The sequence below is a fragment of the Gambusia affinis genome, linkage group LG13, assembly GCF_019740435.1.
Source record: "Gambusia affinis linkage group LG13, SWU_Gaff_1.0, whole genome shotgun sequence".
Lineage (NCBI taxonomy): Eukaryota > Metazoa > Chordata > Actinopteri > Cyprinodontiformes > Poeciliidae > Gambusia > Gambusia affinis.
Window position 1 is genome coordinate 7,946,520 of NC_057880.1, and position 17,694 is coordinate 7,964,213.

The 17,694-nt window shown below is 41.0% G+C and overlaps 2 protein-coding genes across 2 annotated transcripts; one reads left to right on the top strand and one right to left on the bottom strand.

Annotated features, from left to right (window-relative positions):
• The first annotated feature begins 75 nt into the window (after nucleotides 1-75).
• On the top strand, nucleotides 76-10,025 carry prepl (prolyl endopeptidase like). Its single transcript, XM_044135576.1, has 15 exons — nucleotides 76-442; nucleotides 1,441-1,569; nucleotides 1,857-1,923; nucleotides 2,011-2,182; nucleotides 2,269-2,357; nucleotides 2,711-2,840; nucleotides 2,928-3,144; nucleotides 4,032-4,223; nucleotides 4,351-4,563; nucleotides 4,681-4,856; nucleotides 5,602-5,818; nucleotides 6,284-6,433; nucleotides 6,681-6,807; nucleotides 7,788-7,876; nucleotides 8,925-10,025. Exons 1-15 carry the CDS (start codon nucleotides 311-313, stop codon nucleotides 9,000-9,002), a joined length of 2,178 nt encoding a protein of 725 aa, XP_043991511.1. The 5' UTR covers nucleotides 76-310; the 3' UTR covers nucleotides 9,003-10,025.
• Nucleotides 9,109-17,581, bottom strand: slc3a1 (solute carrier family 3 member 1). Its single transcript, XM_044135577.1, has 10 exons — nucleotides 16,094-17,581; nucleotides 14,840-15,019; nucleotides 14,583-14,728; nucleotides 14,375-14,500; nucleotides 14,111-14,230; nucleotides 12,128-12,252; nucleotides 11,320-11,521; nucleotides 10,070-10,252; nucleotides 9,758-9,883; nucleotides 9,109-9,659 (listed from the first exon to the last, which is right to left on the bottom strand). The coding sequence occupies exons 1-10, from the start codon at nucleotides 16,512-16,514 to the stop codon at nucleotides 9,228-9,230; spliced, it is 2,061 nt and encodes a 686-aa protein (XP_043991512.1). The 5' UTR covers nucleotides 16,515-17,581; the 3' UTR covers nucleotides 9,109-9,227.
• Between the last annotated feature and the right edge of the window lie 113 nt (nucleotides 17,582-17,694).

Genomic DNA, 17,694 nt, shown 5'->3' on the forward strand with positions numbered 1-17,694 from the left:
GACTAATCAATAGCTGAAAACATCGCACTCGATTTTCAATTGAAACTGTGTGCAGCGCATGAGCAAGCTTGATTGTTTTAGTCTGTTTTTTTCTGACTGCGTCACCGTGCTAGTTTCGAGCTGTTCTGTCTGTTCTGTCGCTAACTTATAACAAATGTTAATTCCAAAAAAAATTTAAATATTAACGCTTTAAGTGCGTATATCCTTTCTTTTCAGCCTTGGTATAGCATATGCAGCTCTCTGTTGTAATTGCGAGCGAATTACCTGAACGTAAACACTGCAATGGCTAATTAATAGTTCAGTGTTGGATATGACAGTTTTACGTTCACTACTGTGCTCCTCTGCTCAGCTACTCGGTGTTTCTCGGGTTCGTTTCTGGGACCCTAGGGTTTCTAAACGGAAAGCATGGTTGTCCTTATCCGTCCAGCGTTGGTCCATTTCGGTAAGAATGTTCAGGGAACTTTAAAGTTCGTGTTCACCGTTCGCTTGGTGTAAAGTTACCAAGTGCTCTATCATTCGGTTATTTGAAGTCATTCATTATTCAAAGTGATACCTCTTTACCAAGTTGTTAAAACGAGTACTAAATCGAACAACAGATGGCTTGGGGTTTAAAGTGACATCCCATTTGGAGGTTATAGCTCCTTGCTAAAATGCTCACGCTTAAATTTTGATTTCACGTGTTGTCAAATACATTTATAACGTGACAACTTTTAGCTGTGTACGCTGCAATCCTGCCCTTTATGGAAGAGTAACGAGAAGAAAGCTGTCTTGTTTGCAGTTCGCCAAAAACCACATAATAGTCAAAACTGTCAAGAAAAACAAGCACTACACATTAAAAAAAAAATCTGATGGTGGCTGCATTATGCTTTGGGTCTGGCTTTTCTTCACCAGTAACAGGAGCCAGAAACGGTTCTCTTTTTGGCCTACATTCACAATGCTTTGTGTGATAGAAAACTAACACCGCTTCAGCCATCTCTGCAGTAAACCATAGAAGATTAGAATGAAGTGGACTGCTTAAAAAGGATGCTTTTCTCTGTGTCTGTCGCATAAAATCCCAAGAAATTGTATTGAAGTTTTTTGTTGTTATTGTGATGTAAATCAGAAAAAGCTCAAGGACTTAGGACTACTTTAAAGTATTTAAGAATTAAAACATGATTTTATGCTGCTCAACTCCAACCTAACGTATTTTAATAGGTGATCACATTCACTTTGTTGAACTAAATATCTCTATTGGTTGTGCATTTTATTTTTATTCAGCAACATTAAAATAAATGGAAAAAAAAAAACATTTTCTTTAGGGATTTTCAAGTGCGTCTCTATTTCTTTTGTGATGAAAAGAAGATGTGATTAGGTCAAGAAATGCCTTTAGGTTATTAACAGTGTAATATCGCTCCAACATTGATAAGTGTTTTTGTTTGGTTTGATTTTTGTTTACTTCAGGAAGCTTCTGGCTTGTCATCCGATCATCTGAGCTCTGGAACTGACAAGAACCAGCAATTAAAGAAGTATTTCTTAAGGAGACTGAAGGCAACATACCACAGGTTCCACAGTATACCTGATTACTCCGTGGTAAGACTAGGTTCAGGGTTGTAATCATATTGTCGTGGTTTACATTGTGAACTTAGCGTGAGGGAGATTAAAAGAAAGTATAATATGAATACAATCAGTCCTGAGCTGCCCAGTAACACAGTTCATGGCACTGTCGCCTTCAAGCATTTCAGGACAACTGTTTCTGCATGGAGTTTCTCTCTGGGTACTCCGCCTTTCTCCAGTCGGCTAATCTGGATGTCAATAATTTATAAATGAATAAAACTCAATTTTACTCTTTCAACTTCCTGTGGTTTGTCCCGTTCCAGGTGTGCGGATGTCACCATGTGTACTTCATTAAAGCTGACGGCATCTACAGAATAGACAAAAGAGATCGTAAGCATTGAATGAACATATATTTTCATGGGCATAGAAATTACATTCACACAGACATTTATTCTTCCTCGTGCTCCATGTTTTTAGGTACTCCGGAGCCTGAGCAGGTGTTAAATCTGGAACACGTATCGAGGGCGGAAAGGAGGACGAGAGCTGAGAGTGATGAGAGGTTTCAGTGGACAATTCAGAGAATTCGTCTGTCTCCACATGAAAAGCATCTCGCCGCCACACTAAAATGTTGTCACACAGAAGAGCTCAAGTAAATTAAACATGGAGGTGTAACTTATTCCGAAATGTTGACTGCCAGACTTTAATTATTTCATATTTTTTACTGCGATAATGAAGGTGTGTTGTTGTGAGACTTGGTGAGAGAATTATTTCCATTTTGCCCCCCCACTACATCCTTCTCGAGCTACGGAGCGTCTTCAGCTTTGGTAAATATTCAAAAATGTGTTAGAATAATTCAGCCGTGCCGAAGATTACAGAGTTAAAACAAAGTATACCTAATATGCAGTTGTATTAAAAATAAATGCATCCCTTTTATAGCTAAGAATTGGATGTGTTTTCTCAGTTTTTCTATTTTACCATCTTGCCTCTATCTTTTTATTTATGTATTAGAAATTATTGGAATCTCTGTAATATGTGGCTTTGTAAACTTAACACTAGATTTAAATGACAGAACAAGTTACGAATCAGATCATTTTAAGCACCGAAAACCTAAAATGAATAGATGTAGAGATGCAGTTTGTATTGATCTTGACTTTTATGTTTATGTGCATCTATGAAGAGTGGGCGACGGATGATGTCCTGTTTTACACAACTCTGGAAGGCCTGAGATCCAGCTGCGTGTTTCGCCTGGACCTCGTCGCCGAGGGCAGCGGCAAAGTAACGTCCGTGTACGAGGAAACCCAGCCTGAGTGCGTGTTAGCGTTGTGTCAGGTAAACCGTCTTCCTCCTGTCAAATAATTAACCCAGTAACCTAAACCGTACCGTCCTCTCCGCAGTGTGTTTGTGGAGGTTGCCCTGTCCAGAGACCGACAGATCCTCGCCATTAACTGCAACAGTAGAACAAGTTCAGAGGTGATGCTGATTGATGTGACAAAGTCCCATTTAGAGCCTTTTGTGATTCAGCCTCGTCAGCTGGACCTCCTCTACCATGTGGAGCACTGGAAAGGATCGCTGATTATCCTGGCGAATACTGGGCCAGGACAGGAGTATCAGGTAGAGTTTCAACAGCAACTTATCAAAATGAGTCTAAGAGAAAACACAGAATATTTACAATAATGTAAATTGATGTAAAAGTTAAAAAAAAAAAAAAATTATATGTAGTCGATCGATTATGCAATTGGTTCATACCACATATTCAGTGCCTTTGTCTGTTGAATGGACTCTAATGCCTAATTATTACAGCTGATTCCTTATTTTGGCCTTTTAGATCAATATGTAAATTGGGTCTGTAGTTCTGGTTTAGGTGCCAAAAAATCAGCATATGCCATTTATGAAAATTTTGCATAGCTAAAATTTCCATAATCTGTCCTACCATAAGATCTAATAGTTACATAATGTTAAATGATGAATTGATTTAAGGTATTCCAAATGTTTTGTGCTTTTAACTTCTATTGGTTGAAGCAATTTAGTGTCATGCCTTCTAGCTAAATATTAATGTTGGTGTGTTGTTTCTATGTTTTTTATTGTGACATGCTGTAAAATTAATTGCCCTTTGGACACAAATAAAAACCTTTTTATATGTATATCTAAAAACTGTTTTAAAAAAATAGCCCATTGCAGGATTTCAGAGGAAAGTGCTTTGTGTTCAAATTAACTCCACATTTTTCAGATATTTATTTGTAAAAGCTTTTTTTAAAGCCATGTGTCATTTTCCTCCAATTTCTCTATTTTTGTTCTACTTTGTGTTTGCCACCCAAAATCCTAACAAAATACACTTATGGTGGTTAAAATCTGGTATGAATACCTTCGAGATACTGTATGATATCAGCAGCTACCTTTGATTTCTCATAAAGTACTAGGTTATTTCAATATGTACATAATTGTACTTTATTTTTTTGTTTGTTTCACATAATGTGTGTCTTTTTCTTTCTGTTTACTAGGTGATGCAATCTCCCACATTTGAGCCGTCAATGGCTTCCTGGGCATCTTTATTTGTCCCCAACCCTGACACTACTATCAAAGACATGGACATAGTTGGAGACTACTGCTTGTTGGTTCTAATGACGCCTGCCAATGAACTCGCTTTGAGCGTGATGTCACTGCGCAATCCCAAAGAGACATACATTATAGAGGTCAGTGTGAGAGACGGGATAACTTGGAAGAAAAGTCTTCAAAATTTTCTACCTATTCTGATATTCTTTCATGTATTGTTTGTTTATTTTACTCCAGTAATGTTATATTTCTGCTTTCATTCCTAAGCTCCCCTCCTGGGCTTGCGCTATTGAAACCAAGAAACCGGGCTTGGCAGACCGGCAAAACGTGTTAGAGTTCCTCTTATCGTCTCCCGTCCACCCACCCGCCCCATTCTCGCTGGATCCTGAGAAAGGACTTTTGTTGTCAGACCCAGGAACTCAGGCCCACTCTGAGAGTCACCACAAGTACGTCACCACACGCTTAAAGGCCTGCAGCCAAGTAAGACCGTCTTTAAAACAAACTCACAGAGTAAACTGTTGCAAGCAGAGATATGTTTATGCTCTTGTCGCACCTTGACCAGCAAAAACATCCACTGCTGTTCGGTTCTTTCGTCAGGATGGCACTTTAGTGCCAGTGACGCTCCTCCATGCCATACCTGTGGATGATCTGAGTCAGGCGCCTTTGCTTGTACATGTATATGGAGCTTATGGTAGAGACCTCAGTATGGAGTTCTGCCCAGTGAGGCGTTTTCTGTTGGAGCAAGGCTGGGCGCTGGCCTACTGTCATATTAGGTAAGACATCATCCTTATTGTGATATTAAAAAAAAACAAAAAAAAAAACGTATTAGATGTTTCTAGATTATTTGCAACAGGTTTACTAAATGTTGTACAAAGTACCTTTTAGTTTAGATTCCTGTTAGATTGAGCAACAGGTTTCCTTTGTGCACTCCAGTTTTTTTCCTTCTAAAATCTGGCAGGGTTCCACTTTCCCAGTGTGCAGAGCTGTCGGGGATCTGAGTTTATGCAGTGTAAGGTAGCCGCTGTGAAACAGTCCGGAAAGAATACACCGTCTATCATATTCATCTATCAGAACCTACATCTGAACATAAATATCCCTGAGAAAACTGAGGTAGACTTCAAATATATTTTACATACTTGGAATGTTCAACAACTCGTAAAAAGTACCATAGTCTTCTACACGTGTTATGGACTCCACAGAGCCAAGCTGATGATGTTGCTGGAAGAAAATGTACTAAAATTATTACCATTAAAAACATTGAACTTTTAAGTGTTTTGGCTTGTCACAATAACAAATGTTGCTAGACGATAAATTAGCCAGTCATTTTTGGAATAAACGATAATATTGTTGTTTTTGAGATCATTTTCAAGTAATTTATTCATAATGGCACAATAATGCAAGTCGCTCTCTCAAACACTAATAAAGTTTGATTTTATGGAGAACACTTCACACTGCAGTGGGAGATACTTTGTGTGTCCCAAAAGAATATGCTGGGGATCGTCTCTTTTCTGCACGTAGAGGCGGGGGGGAGCGCGGCCTCTCTTGGCACAGACAAGCCCGGGTGGAAGGGAAGCGGAAGGGAGCGGAGGACCTCCAGGCCTGTCTCCAGAAGCTTTTCTCTTCGGGAGTCTCCTCTGCTTCACTCACTGCCCTCACAGCCTGCAGTGCTGGAGCCGTACCAGTGGCGGCGCTGTGCAACCGGAAGCCAAACACCATGCGTGCTGTAACACTGCAGGTAAAATGTTAAATGTGTCGGTGTCTGTGTCTCAAGTGAGGGCTAGGTCTCATCCATATTTAGGGTTTATCTAAACGGTGCAGAAATTCGGAAAAACTAAACACTTTTTACATCGATCTACAGAAGATCTTGGGGTATTTAGAAACATGCAGAATTTGTATTTATGTTCAGAGTTCAGGTTAAAATGTACAAAATGTTACAGATTCTATAACAGAGCTGATCTAAATAGACTAAACTGGTCTAAAATCAGTAAGGTAGTCCTGTGTCATCCTGCTGAAATAAAACTTCTATGTCTTTCTGTTCTGTGATTTGTGGAACAAGTGTAACTGTTTTGTACTTTTTGTACTTAAACGAAATACAAACAAACTTTTAAAAAAATTTGTAAATATGTATCTTGAAATTTTTTGAAGTTCAAAATTTATAGAAACCTTGCAGATCTGAAGGCATCCCAATTTCTCTGTGCAGGCTCCTTTCCTGGATGTGTTGGGAACTATGGAGAAAGCTGATCTGCCTCTGACTGTGGAGGACAGAGATGAGTGGGGGGACGCAGTGGGAAACCTGCATCACAGACACATCATCGCTTCATACTGTCCCTGTCACAACATCACTCCTCAGGTATGAAGAAGCTGCTTCCTCTGCAGTTTCACTCTCTCAAACTAACTTCTGTGTTCATTTTGTTACATGGCGCCATGTACCAAGAAAAAAAAAACATGTAGAATTCACTTCATACATTTGTGGTTAAATGTATATTCATCTGTCATTTTAGGTGTAGATAATTTCAACCCTTAAATTTACCTTTTCTTTCAACTCTTAGATATTCTTAATTTATGGGGTTTTTTTCCATTCTTTGTGTGTGAAACAGCGCTACCCATCTATGCTGCTGACAGCCTACAGCGGTGATCCTAGGATTCCTCTGGAAGGTGTCCTCAAATACACCAAAAATATAAAGAAAGCCGTTCAGACACACTTAAACAGGAAGCAAAATGCAGGTACTTATAGACGGACTCCATTTTAATAATTTTCTATAATCTATAGCCACTGACATGTAAAGTGATTTGTTTTGTTTGATGGTATACTTTATTCGTATTTATATTAGAGTGCTTTTCTTGCTGTGAATCTTCTCCCTTGAAGCACACCTGTGAAGTTGTTCTCAGAGAACCTCTCCTGTTGATCTTTTAATGCCTCTTTTCGTTGGACGAGGTCGTCGGTGCAATTTAAATCCCATGGAGAGTTTTCCGTATTCTTCTAGGAGTTATTTCCTCTTCAACGGAGGTCTTATAGCCCTGGGTCATCCCCCAATAGTAGTGTCAGTGTGAAGGTCAGCGGAGGCAACAGTAATAGATGTACGGGTGTCTGGGGGATGTCTTTCCACCGTGTAGCATTGGTCACCTTATGGTAAAACCTGTGCATGTGTCAGCTAATTGCTCTCTTTTTGTCCCCCCAGACAGGCTCTTTCTCCCTCTCACTTATAATCTCCTTTCAAGACGTTGCTGGTACTCCTTATTTACACCACTCTCTCTCTCTCGCTCTCTCTATCTCTGCCTCGTCTCCCCCAGCTTCAAATGCACATATTATCTCTCTCCTCCACCATTTCGCACCCCCGTTGTTCACGCACACACCGGGCAGCCTCGGTGCCTGCGTTTGTGGGGAGATGTCTCCCTAATCTGTCTCTCTGTTCTCCTGAGTCTTTGATAAAGTGCTGATGGCACAGGCGCATCGAGGCGGGCAGGAAGGCCCATTAGCATGGTAAAGAGATAGCGTATCAGAGCAAGAGATTAGACTCCACAGACAGGGGAGCTGTCAAGGTCGAGACCGTACTTGTGAATCAGTCCGTACCACAGAAAGGAGGAAGGTGGATAACATGGAGTGGGGCAGTTAGACGTAGAGATACTGGGTTCGCAGTGAGATGAAGGCGATTTCTAAAAATAGACCGTTTTCTTTTATCTTGCTTTTGTTTCCTTTCCTTCAGATTGTGAATCGGCACCAAGCATAGTTCTGAACGTCCAACCAGGAGCAAACCATCTTGGACCTGAAGACTTTGTTCAGATGCTGGAAGAGGTGAGTCAGAAAGAGAGAGGAACAGGGAGGTTACGTACAGAAACCGTACTTCCTGATACCTAGAAACAAACTCCTGTGATAGTTCTGGCTGGATGTTTGGCCAATCTTCTTACAACTTGTGGTTGGTTTTCTGACACTCACCAATTATTGAATACATTTTCAGTTGGGTTAAGATTGAAGCCTGTCGGGCGTGCTGTGGTGACGTAGGGGATAGCGCGACCCACGTTCGGAGGCCTTGAGTCCTCGACACGGCCGTCGCTGGTTTGATTCCTGGACCCGTCGATATTTACCGCATGTCTTCCCCACTCTCCTTCCCCCTTTCCTGTCAGTCTACTTTCAAATAAGGGACACTAGAGCCCACAAAAAACCTGGAGGGGGGAAAAAAAAAAAGATTGAAGCCTGTCCACAAACCTAATGTAAGCCTTCACCGTCCAGTCCAAAACCAGTTCTGATGTGTGTTCTGCGTTATTTCATCTAGTTTGAGCAATTCACCAGCACCTTGATGAGACGAGTTGATGCAGTGATGTTGGGTTTGAAAGCACTGCCTCCTCCGAACGTTGTTGTCTTCGTAGCACAATAGCTCGACCTTTGCCATACAACCTTTCTCGTGAAGGCATCCGGCTTGTCCATGACGGCAGCTGGTAATTTCAGTCATACTCAAAGGAGTCTGGTTTGGAGCAGAAGGTTCCACTTTATGATAGCATCAAAGCATCATGGGTTTGTGGCAGGAAACCAACCAATTTAGACGAGCTCCGTCAATGCTGCCAAGGCCAGATTGAGGAAATTATTGCTTTTTTGAGAAAATCCACATAAAAAAACAACAACTTTAAAGACCATTGAAGTCCTTTGATCTTTCTACCCTGGAAATGAACGACTGAAATGTCTTATTAGAAGCTGCAAATTAGTACTAGGTTATTTCATTTTAATTTACCACACCAATGTGTTGGAGTCCAGCAGGCATAGGTAATACTGCATATTGGTCATAATTTGGCTAACTTTTACTTTCCATTAAATTCACAAACAAAAGTATGTTTTCTGCCTGACGCAGGAGGCTTTTAAGCTTGCGTTTCTATACACGGAGTTGAACCTGGACACTCCACAACCTCGACGCAAGAGGAAGAGCTAGCTCAGCTGTGAAGAGGCAGTAAGAAAAGCAGAGCTGTATTTGCATCACCGTGATGACCAAGTCTTCCACTCTGCATGTGAAGAAGAAAGAAACCACATCCAGCGAATTCATCGAGAAGCGTTTGTTTTATTGTGTTACATTGTCCCTTTTGAATCAAGACACCTCAGGACAACCTCGGTAAATCGATTGACGAGACCGTAAAGTTTTCATAAATGCTAAATTGCTTTAGCATTTGTAAAGAATGTCAACAGTCTCCAAGTAGCAGGCCTTCTCAGAGACGTAGCACTGTGCGGGATGGTTGGGATGGAATCGAGTGTAGGTGGAGTACCGAATGACCAAACCCTCTCCCGCCTCTGTCTGGATGCGGGATTTCTGGAATACTTTCTGGTTGTTGGCTGTGTTGGTGCTCATCAGCACTTGGAGCTCGTCGGGCAGCTCCTTAACAGCAGAGAGATCCGTTGTGCTGGGTCCTCTGCCGAAGTTAATCACCATGAGGTACGCTTCTTTGTGCCCATCGAGCTCTCTGAGGTAAGAGAAAATGTTGGTGTCGGAGAGGACGTAGCAGAACCAACCGCGCAGAAAAGGGAGCTCTGACTGCCGCAGGCCATTCAAGAAGCGATACTGAGAGAGAACGGAGCCTTCATCTTTATTCTGGACCTGAGGGGAAAGAATGGACAAAAGAAAAAACAGTGAGACGGATATGAGAACTGTCTTGTATCAGGGGTTTTCTCAATGTTGTGTTAGATGTCGCATACCTCCACATTGACGGTTTCGTAACTGGGATGTACAGGTAACCAGGTCTTGTTGGTTTGGGGGTTGAAACCCGCGTTCTTCTCACTATTCCACTGCATCGGAGATCGCTCAGGGTCCCGACTGAGACTCTGAGGTCAAAGAATACAAATAAATATACTCCAGTTGACCTTATACACAATAACTACAGCTAGCCAACAATAAAGCCTACTTTACTTGAACCGTTCCTTTTTTTTTTTTTTGTAATGCCATGAATTAAAGTCATATCTTTTATACATTTGTTTTTAGTGTTTGTTCAGGGTACGGACTCTACTAACCACGTTGTATTTCCCAGCAGGGTCTTGCACTTGGCTTTGTGTGATATTAATGTTCTCCATGCCAATCTCTTCGCCGTAGTAAGTCGTTGGTGTGCCAGGGAGGGTCAGTAGCATCAGGTTGATGGCACGAACATACATCCGACCAGCACTGGAGCCAATTCTAGGCCTGTCATGGTTTCCGACCTGGTTACAGTGGAGGCAAGAGGTGGAGAGGTCAATGAGATTGAGCTAAGTGGATTGCAGAAGACTTTACCTGATAGGTTTTTGTTAGGAAAAAAATATCTCAAGTAAAAGAGTCTCAAGAGAGAAACGTAAAAGTTGTGCACCAAAAAAAAATTATTATAGATGCCCCAAACTGAAATTTATGCAGATTTATTTAGATTTGACCTGTTGATGCCGATTCCTAGCGTGGCCTTGTAGCACTCATGGCGGACAACTGTTCCTCGATGGACAGAGTAGTCATCCTGCGCTTGAAACATTGTGGGCTCAGTTCCAGCTTCCTCCCATAGCATATGTTAACGTGCCCCACTTTACCTCAAGTTTTCTAATGATGTGTGTATGAATATGTGAGTGTTTTTGTGAGTGTGAATGTGTGAAAGCAGCCCTAGTGTAAGGCGCTTTCAGTTTCCATTCACCACCAATTTGGAGCAAACTTCCAGAAAACTTGCAAAACTGCAGAAACACTGAGATCCTTTAAATCATGGCTAAAACCCACCTGTTTATATCTGCCTTTGATTAGTATTAAATTGAACATTGATCAACATATATGACCAAATGTGATGCTTATTGCTTGTTTCATAATTGGTTACTCTATTATGATTTTATGGAATAAAGCACTTTGAACTGCTTTGTTGCTGAAATGGGCGATACAAATAAACTTGACATGACTTTAAGAATGCTATGTATCTGTACTCAGTTCACTCAGCATGTACAAATATTAAGAAGACTCATTTGAACACCTGGGTGAGAAAATAGATAACCCTTATTCAAACCAACTGCAGTATTGAAAATCACTTTGCCGTTTGTGATCATAAATGCTGAAAACGCAACATCATCTTTGTTATCATAAACATGTGGCTCTTCTTATCAGAAGAGATTTTGGATCTTCTCTTTTTTTATCTATTTGTACAATGCTGAATAAATTGCAACATACTTGAAAGGGCATCATTCGTTTATTATTATTATTATTATTATTATTATTATTATTATTATTATTATTATTATTACTACAGAACTAAGTAAATATTTACCACCCAGTTGGGCCATTTTCCGCTGGGCATGTTGGACATCCAGAGGTCAACCAGATGTTTAGCCCACCAGCCGCTGGTGTTATGAGGCAGGTCCAGCAGGTAAAAGTTGAAGGGGAAGTCACTTTCTTTTATTAGCGGCGTTCCGTAGTACATCATGGTCTTGTCCACCTCTTCATAGTCATAGGATTCTGTCACCATGAACCTGCAGAAGAATAAAAACCCAGGCTATGTGTGAGATTGTACACAAACTAAGCTGGCGTTTCTTACTAAACTGTTCCGATACAAACATTGAGATCATTAAGTAAATATGGCTTCAGTCTTAAACCTGCTGAAAATTGTTTTTATGTTGAGCATCTTTTATACTTTAGAGGTAGCCATAAAGAAATCAGAAATTCTCTTACAATCTAGTTGTTCTTCTGATAAGATCCAGCCATCAGGGAAAACTGTGTTTATAGAACGTCTTAGAACTTCAAGATGCAATCAGAAAGTAAATTTATTTCAGTAATTTAAAAAGTGAAATGCTACAGTGATTCATTACACAAAGAGTGTGTGTGTTCAGTTTATTGTGATGTTCATGGTTTGCAGCTGAATCTTACATAAGACCAGTACAAATAATTTATTCCAAATTATTATGCAACAGCCTCGGTTTGTAATGAATGTCTGTAAGATGAGTCTCCCTTTTTGAATAAAATTATTGAAATAAACTAACCTTAATTACGAGGGAATCTATCACAGTGAGCTTCTTTTTTAATAAAAACAGTTTAATTGGAGGTTTATGTATAGGGCGGTACTCTGCATGTATTCCTACCTGTATCTGCCAGGTTCTCGGCTGTAATGGTCCATCACTGCTCTGAACTCTCTCAGCATGTCGTGCAAGCCCACCTGGCTGGTGGTGTAGTCATGATACAAGTCCCACTCTGTAGTTACTAATTCCTGAAATGCAAAAACATTAAAGGAAATTTTTTAAACGAGACGGTAGAGCATTTGCGGAAAGGATTCAGTCGTTTTTCAGGTCAGAGCCCGGTTGGATTTTCCAGGTTTTTTTTTTTGGTTTTTTTTGTTTGACTACTGGAAATTAGGGAGGGCTTGTCTCTATCGGACTGCTTTCTCCGGCTGGTTTCAGGTTAGGCTGATGGAATGCAAGTAGAAAACAAATACAAGACTCCGACTTTGACTTGGTAAGTCAAACAGAACCGACGGAAAGTTTTCCTCCAGCTTTACAAGTGGACCATTTTTTTTTTTTTTTTTTTACAAACAACTGCAAAAAAGAAGTTCACTTCTTCTTAAAGGCTAATGTGTCTTACTTTTATTTCAGCCGGTACCAAGAACCAGCATTATACGTGTAACTGAATCAACCTGCTTCGCTCTAACAGTGACTAACAGCTGATGCGTCTGGTTTGCGTGGGTAACGATGTAAGCCACTCGGCTTACATCGTCACCGGACAAACGAGCCATTATGCCAACCACTAACTCACAAACACGGCGGTATTTTTACAGTTATTACCAGCCATAAACGTTTAAAGCAGAAATTATGGAATAGACACGCGGTTATAAAAAGCTCCAGATACGTTTATAGCTGTGTTTCCAATTTTACAACAGACCATAAATTACTTTTGTTTGATAGTCTAAAGATGTAAAACTCTGTAAGTGTGATCTAAAATCAAAGTCTGAGTCAGTCCCAGCATTACAGCATTAGTCCACAGTGGTCAGTAAATCCCAGTGACTTGCTAATCCTCTAAAATATGCTTCTTTTCTACTAATCTTTTCTGTTGGGAAGGAGGGTGGGGGAAAAAATGCCTCCACAAGGTTTTCTTTACTTATGTCAGAGTGTGTCATTAAGTCTTTGAATTGCAATTACAGTGTTTTCTTAAGAAAAGCGCAGGATGAACCTGACATTTAAGCCAGCGATAAATAATAAATGGCACATGGCGCACAGCAAGAAACGTCCCACTCAGCTGTTACGGGCTGTTCGGTCGGCCGAGGTGTTTCTGCCCACGCCGCTGCTTTCATGCATCTCATTATTCTAATCTGGATTCTGACACGCCACTTTATGAGTCAATGAAATAAAATCGGGATTATATAACGGAAGGTTAAAGCGGGGATTGTTAACTGAGCTGAACTTTGAGCGGTGGGAGTTACAGCGGCAATTAAAATTTAACACGAGTGGGGGGTGTAGGGGGATGAGGATTTGTGAGAATATCATCACGGGAAAAAGAATGAAACCGTTTTTACGCTTTGTGCTGTGAAAAGGTGGACAGGAGAATCAATTCATTTGATGTGAGCTTTGATTGTATGTTGTCGTGCTTAAGTTTTTTCCATACTTTGTCACATTAAAACCACAAACCTCTGTATATTTCATTTGTATTTTATGTACAAAGACATGGCCATCCACCTATTTTTCAGAGAGGCTGCCAAGAGGCCTATGGGAACTCTGGAGAGGCTGCTGAGCTCAACTATAAGTTGCACACTCCATAACTTTAGCATATAAGTGGTGAAACAAAACAAAAGAACCTACTATTAAAACACAAAGCCATTAAAAGTCCAGTTTAAAGTTCATCTCAGTACAGGAAACATATGGAAGAAAGGGCTCTGGTCTGATAAAACCAACAAATATTTTGGCCATCGGGTCACAAAAGGTGGCTTGATGGACAACCTTGTAGACCCAGCAAAGGTTGAGTCTACAAAGTATTGTCACGTCCGTACATTTTGTGTCGGTCTAACAACATAAAATCCCGATGAAGCTCATTGGGGTTTGTGCTCGTAACATTTGATTAACAGAGGGCAGGCTCACCGGCGGCTTGTCTGGATCCACCTGTGGCTCGTCTCTCAGGTGTGCTGCTTCCAGCATGTGTTTGACCGCGTCCATCCGGAAGCCATCCACCCCCTTCTCCAGCCAGAAATTGATTAGATCCTGCAGGGAAAGAATGAAAATGCACATTTTATTATGAATTTGACACTTTTTCTTTTTAGCCTCATCAGACTACCACACGTCTGTTAAGTAGTAATGCAACAAAATTACTACATAATAAAGTTTTCTTAAGAGTCAGTGTCTTACGATGATCTCTTGAACGACATCGGGGTTCCTCAGGTTCAGGTCTGGCTGCTCCTTGAGGAACTGGTGCAGGTAACACTGCCCTCTGACCTCATCGTAAGTCCATGAGGAATTTCCAAAGATGCTCACCTGTGTGACAAGTGAAGGTCGTGATCAGCACTGGAGAGACTCGAAACCCGGCGCCGTGTGGAACAGCAGCACAAACACAAACCCAGTTGTTAGGCTTCGGGAAAGATGGATCGCAGTCCGTCCAGACGTAGTAATCCTTGTAGTGAGGGTCTCTGGTCCGACTCAGGTTGAACCAGCGGTGGCGGTCACTGGTGTGATTGGGAATGAAGTCCATAATCAGCTTCAAACCTGAGGTGGAGAGGTGAGAGGGAAGACACTTTAATCTGTCATCATCAATCTGACACTAAACCAGAGAGCCCCACTTCCACGTCTCTGGAAAAAGGAACTAAAAACACACACCCTTGTTGTGCATTTCAGCCAAAAGTTCTTCAAAGTCCTGCATGTTTCCGAAGAGCGGGTCGACGTCCCTGAAGTCCTCCACATCGTAGCCAAAGTCTTTCATTGGAGAGCGGTAGAAAGGGCTGATCCACACCGCCTTGATGTTCAGGTCCAGGAAGTGGTCCAGCTTCTCCTTAATTCCTGCGTGGGCCGACAAGCTGGATGTTACAGAAGTAGCTACTCAGATTACGAGCTGCACACATCATTGAATTCCTCTTAATGTCGTTTTATGTAATTGCAACGAGTCAATAGTTTCTGAACTGCTCTTGACAGATACAGCATACTGAATTATTGTTGATTAAAGTAAATGGTTGCCTAAAATGATTGTGTAACAGAGCAGCATTTTACTGCTCTGTTACACAGCATTCTCATTATAGTTATAAACAGATAAAAACAATGTTTCAGTCTGAAATCAATCCAATTATAATCGTTAAAGAATTTTATAAACACAAAACAATCTTGTATTTCTGAAACGTTAAAACCTTCTGGAAGTTCTGAATAGTCGTGTTATCCTTTTAGTATTTGTGTATTCTTCTCAAAGTCAGTCATACTGAGCCAGGCTCTGGTTCTGCTGGAGGTTTCTTCCTGTTACAGGGGAGTTTTTCTTCTCTGTCGCTAAATGCATGCTCGATATGAGGAATTTCTGTAAAGCCAATAACACACTGCTGCTACGTGCTAGCTGCAACTCCATAGTCTGCTGGGTTTCCTTAAAATACTTTTTAAACTACTTTAAATAATCAACTGAGTTTACAGGAGACGGGATTATTTGACAAGTATGTGTGACTGAATTAAAAAGGTTTTTTGGGGGGTTTTTTTGCAAAGTTCTTCGAGGTGAGCTGTAGTTCCTCTAAACTCCAGAATCACCTTAACTCGCTGCATCATGTCGAAGAAAGCCATTCCCACAGCATGATTCTGCCACCATCATGTCTCACTATACAGATAGCTTGAGAACTCCAAATAAAGTTGTTTTTTTTAATTATCTTTTTAACCTTCTGATTGATTTGCACAGAGATCGTCTCCATTTATAAATGTCCGTTTGCAAATGATGCGACTTTCTTGTGGTGAGATTATATTTGGATGTATCAGAGTCTAGGAGTAGGCTACTGCTTTCTATATTTTTTAAAAAAAAAAAAAGAAAAGATTGTTAATCATGTCTTTCTTTTGTCAATAATAGTAATTTTTAAAAATTACTGAGAAAAAAAAAAAGCACTCGACCTTTGAGGTCTCCGACTCCGTCCCCGTCAGAGTCCTTGAAGGACCGGGGGTAGACCTGGTAGACCGGGGTGATGTGCCACCAGTGCAGGCACGGCGGGGACAACGCGATGATGACGATGGTGACCGCCACCAGCGCCAGAGTGCAGCACACTGTCAGCCAGAACAGGATCTCTCTGGGCACCCGGTACCGAGCCCTGGAGGAGTGCAGCAGCAGCACCTCCTTGGGCATCCCGGCGTACGGTTTGACCTGCGTGTACTCGTCCGCAGCCGCGTCCAGCTTCACCGCGGTGGAGTCGCGCCGCTCCCCGGTGCCCGAGCTGGAGGTGTCCTCCGCCGACCCGCCGTCGACTGCGTCCTTATAACCCGGGTTTCTGATGGTTTCCTCCAGCTCCATTTGACCGCTGTTCTTTTTAAAACTCATCTAGATATTTCTGTTAATTCAAGAAAAAATAAAAATAACTTTGAAACTAAGTGCGAGGACGCTGTGAGAAGGTAAGAGCGGCAGATGGAGCTCAGTCTGCCTCGGTGCCACCTGTGGAATGTGGGGGAATATTGTAGAAACCGGAGAGCTCACAGGACTGGTTACAGATTAGCTTTTCTTATCTTGGTGCAGAGTGGGCTGGGTGTTCTGCATGAAGGACAGCCAGCTTGTATGTTGAGCATCGTCAGCAATTAAAAAAAAAATACACTAAAATGTTCGTGATGTTCATATTCTACAATCAGATAAACATGTTCTTCAAAACAAAGCGGACAGAATTGCCTTCACCTGCTGCCGGCTTTCATCGATTGTTAATGATTGTGAAATTATTCTCAACTCCAGAAGGCAAAGAAACGACAACTAATCAACCAGAACCAACTTTCCTGTGAGACTTGGTGGAATTTATGAGTGTTATGTTTTATGTCCTGGCCCAACTCTTGCAACCACTGTTTACATTATTACTTTATAAGTATCTTGATGAATATCAAGCAAAATTATTTTTTCATACCAAGTGTTGGAGAAAAATATACAGTCACATGTGCCTTATTCCCAAAATATTTTTTTGTATAATTGATAGCCTACTAATTTGGTCCCAGTTCATACAGTTTAAATAGTAATGCAGAAGATAGAAAAACATTTGATAATCCAAATTACCTAAAGTATGATTTAGGTATTAGTGAGGGGTGGGGAGCCTATATAACTTTTAAAACAGTGTAAACATCTGGTTTCATCAGTATACACTGTAACTGATTTTTACACGGAACTGTGATCATTCATGTCTAAAGAAATGTGGATGTTTATTCACAAATCTTTTCCAGTTCATTTCAATTAGCTTCAGGTGTTACACTGATGACTCACTAGTAATGTTGTGCAATACCCAAGATCTCCAGATCAACTTCAGTTTCCAGCATGCAATTGTAGGGTCTTGCTGAGCAGTTATTTTCAGTCCAACAATAACAATGTCATCAGTATATTATTCTAGCAAGCATGTGCAATGCACCAAAACTCGGGGGCAAAAAGTGCAATCGGTGCAGAATTGCAAAAATCTGCAAATCGATGCATGCCTCTTCAGGTAAATTGCTGCTTGAATACAATATGCAATAACTAACCACAGGAAGTTCCG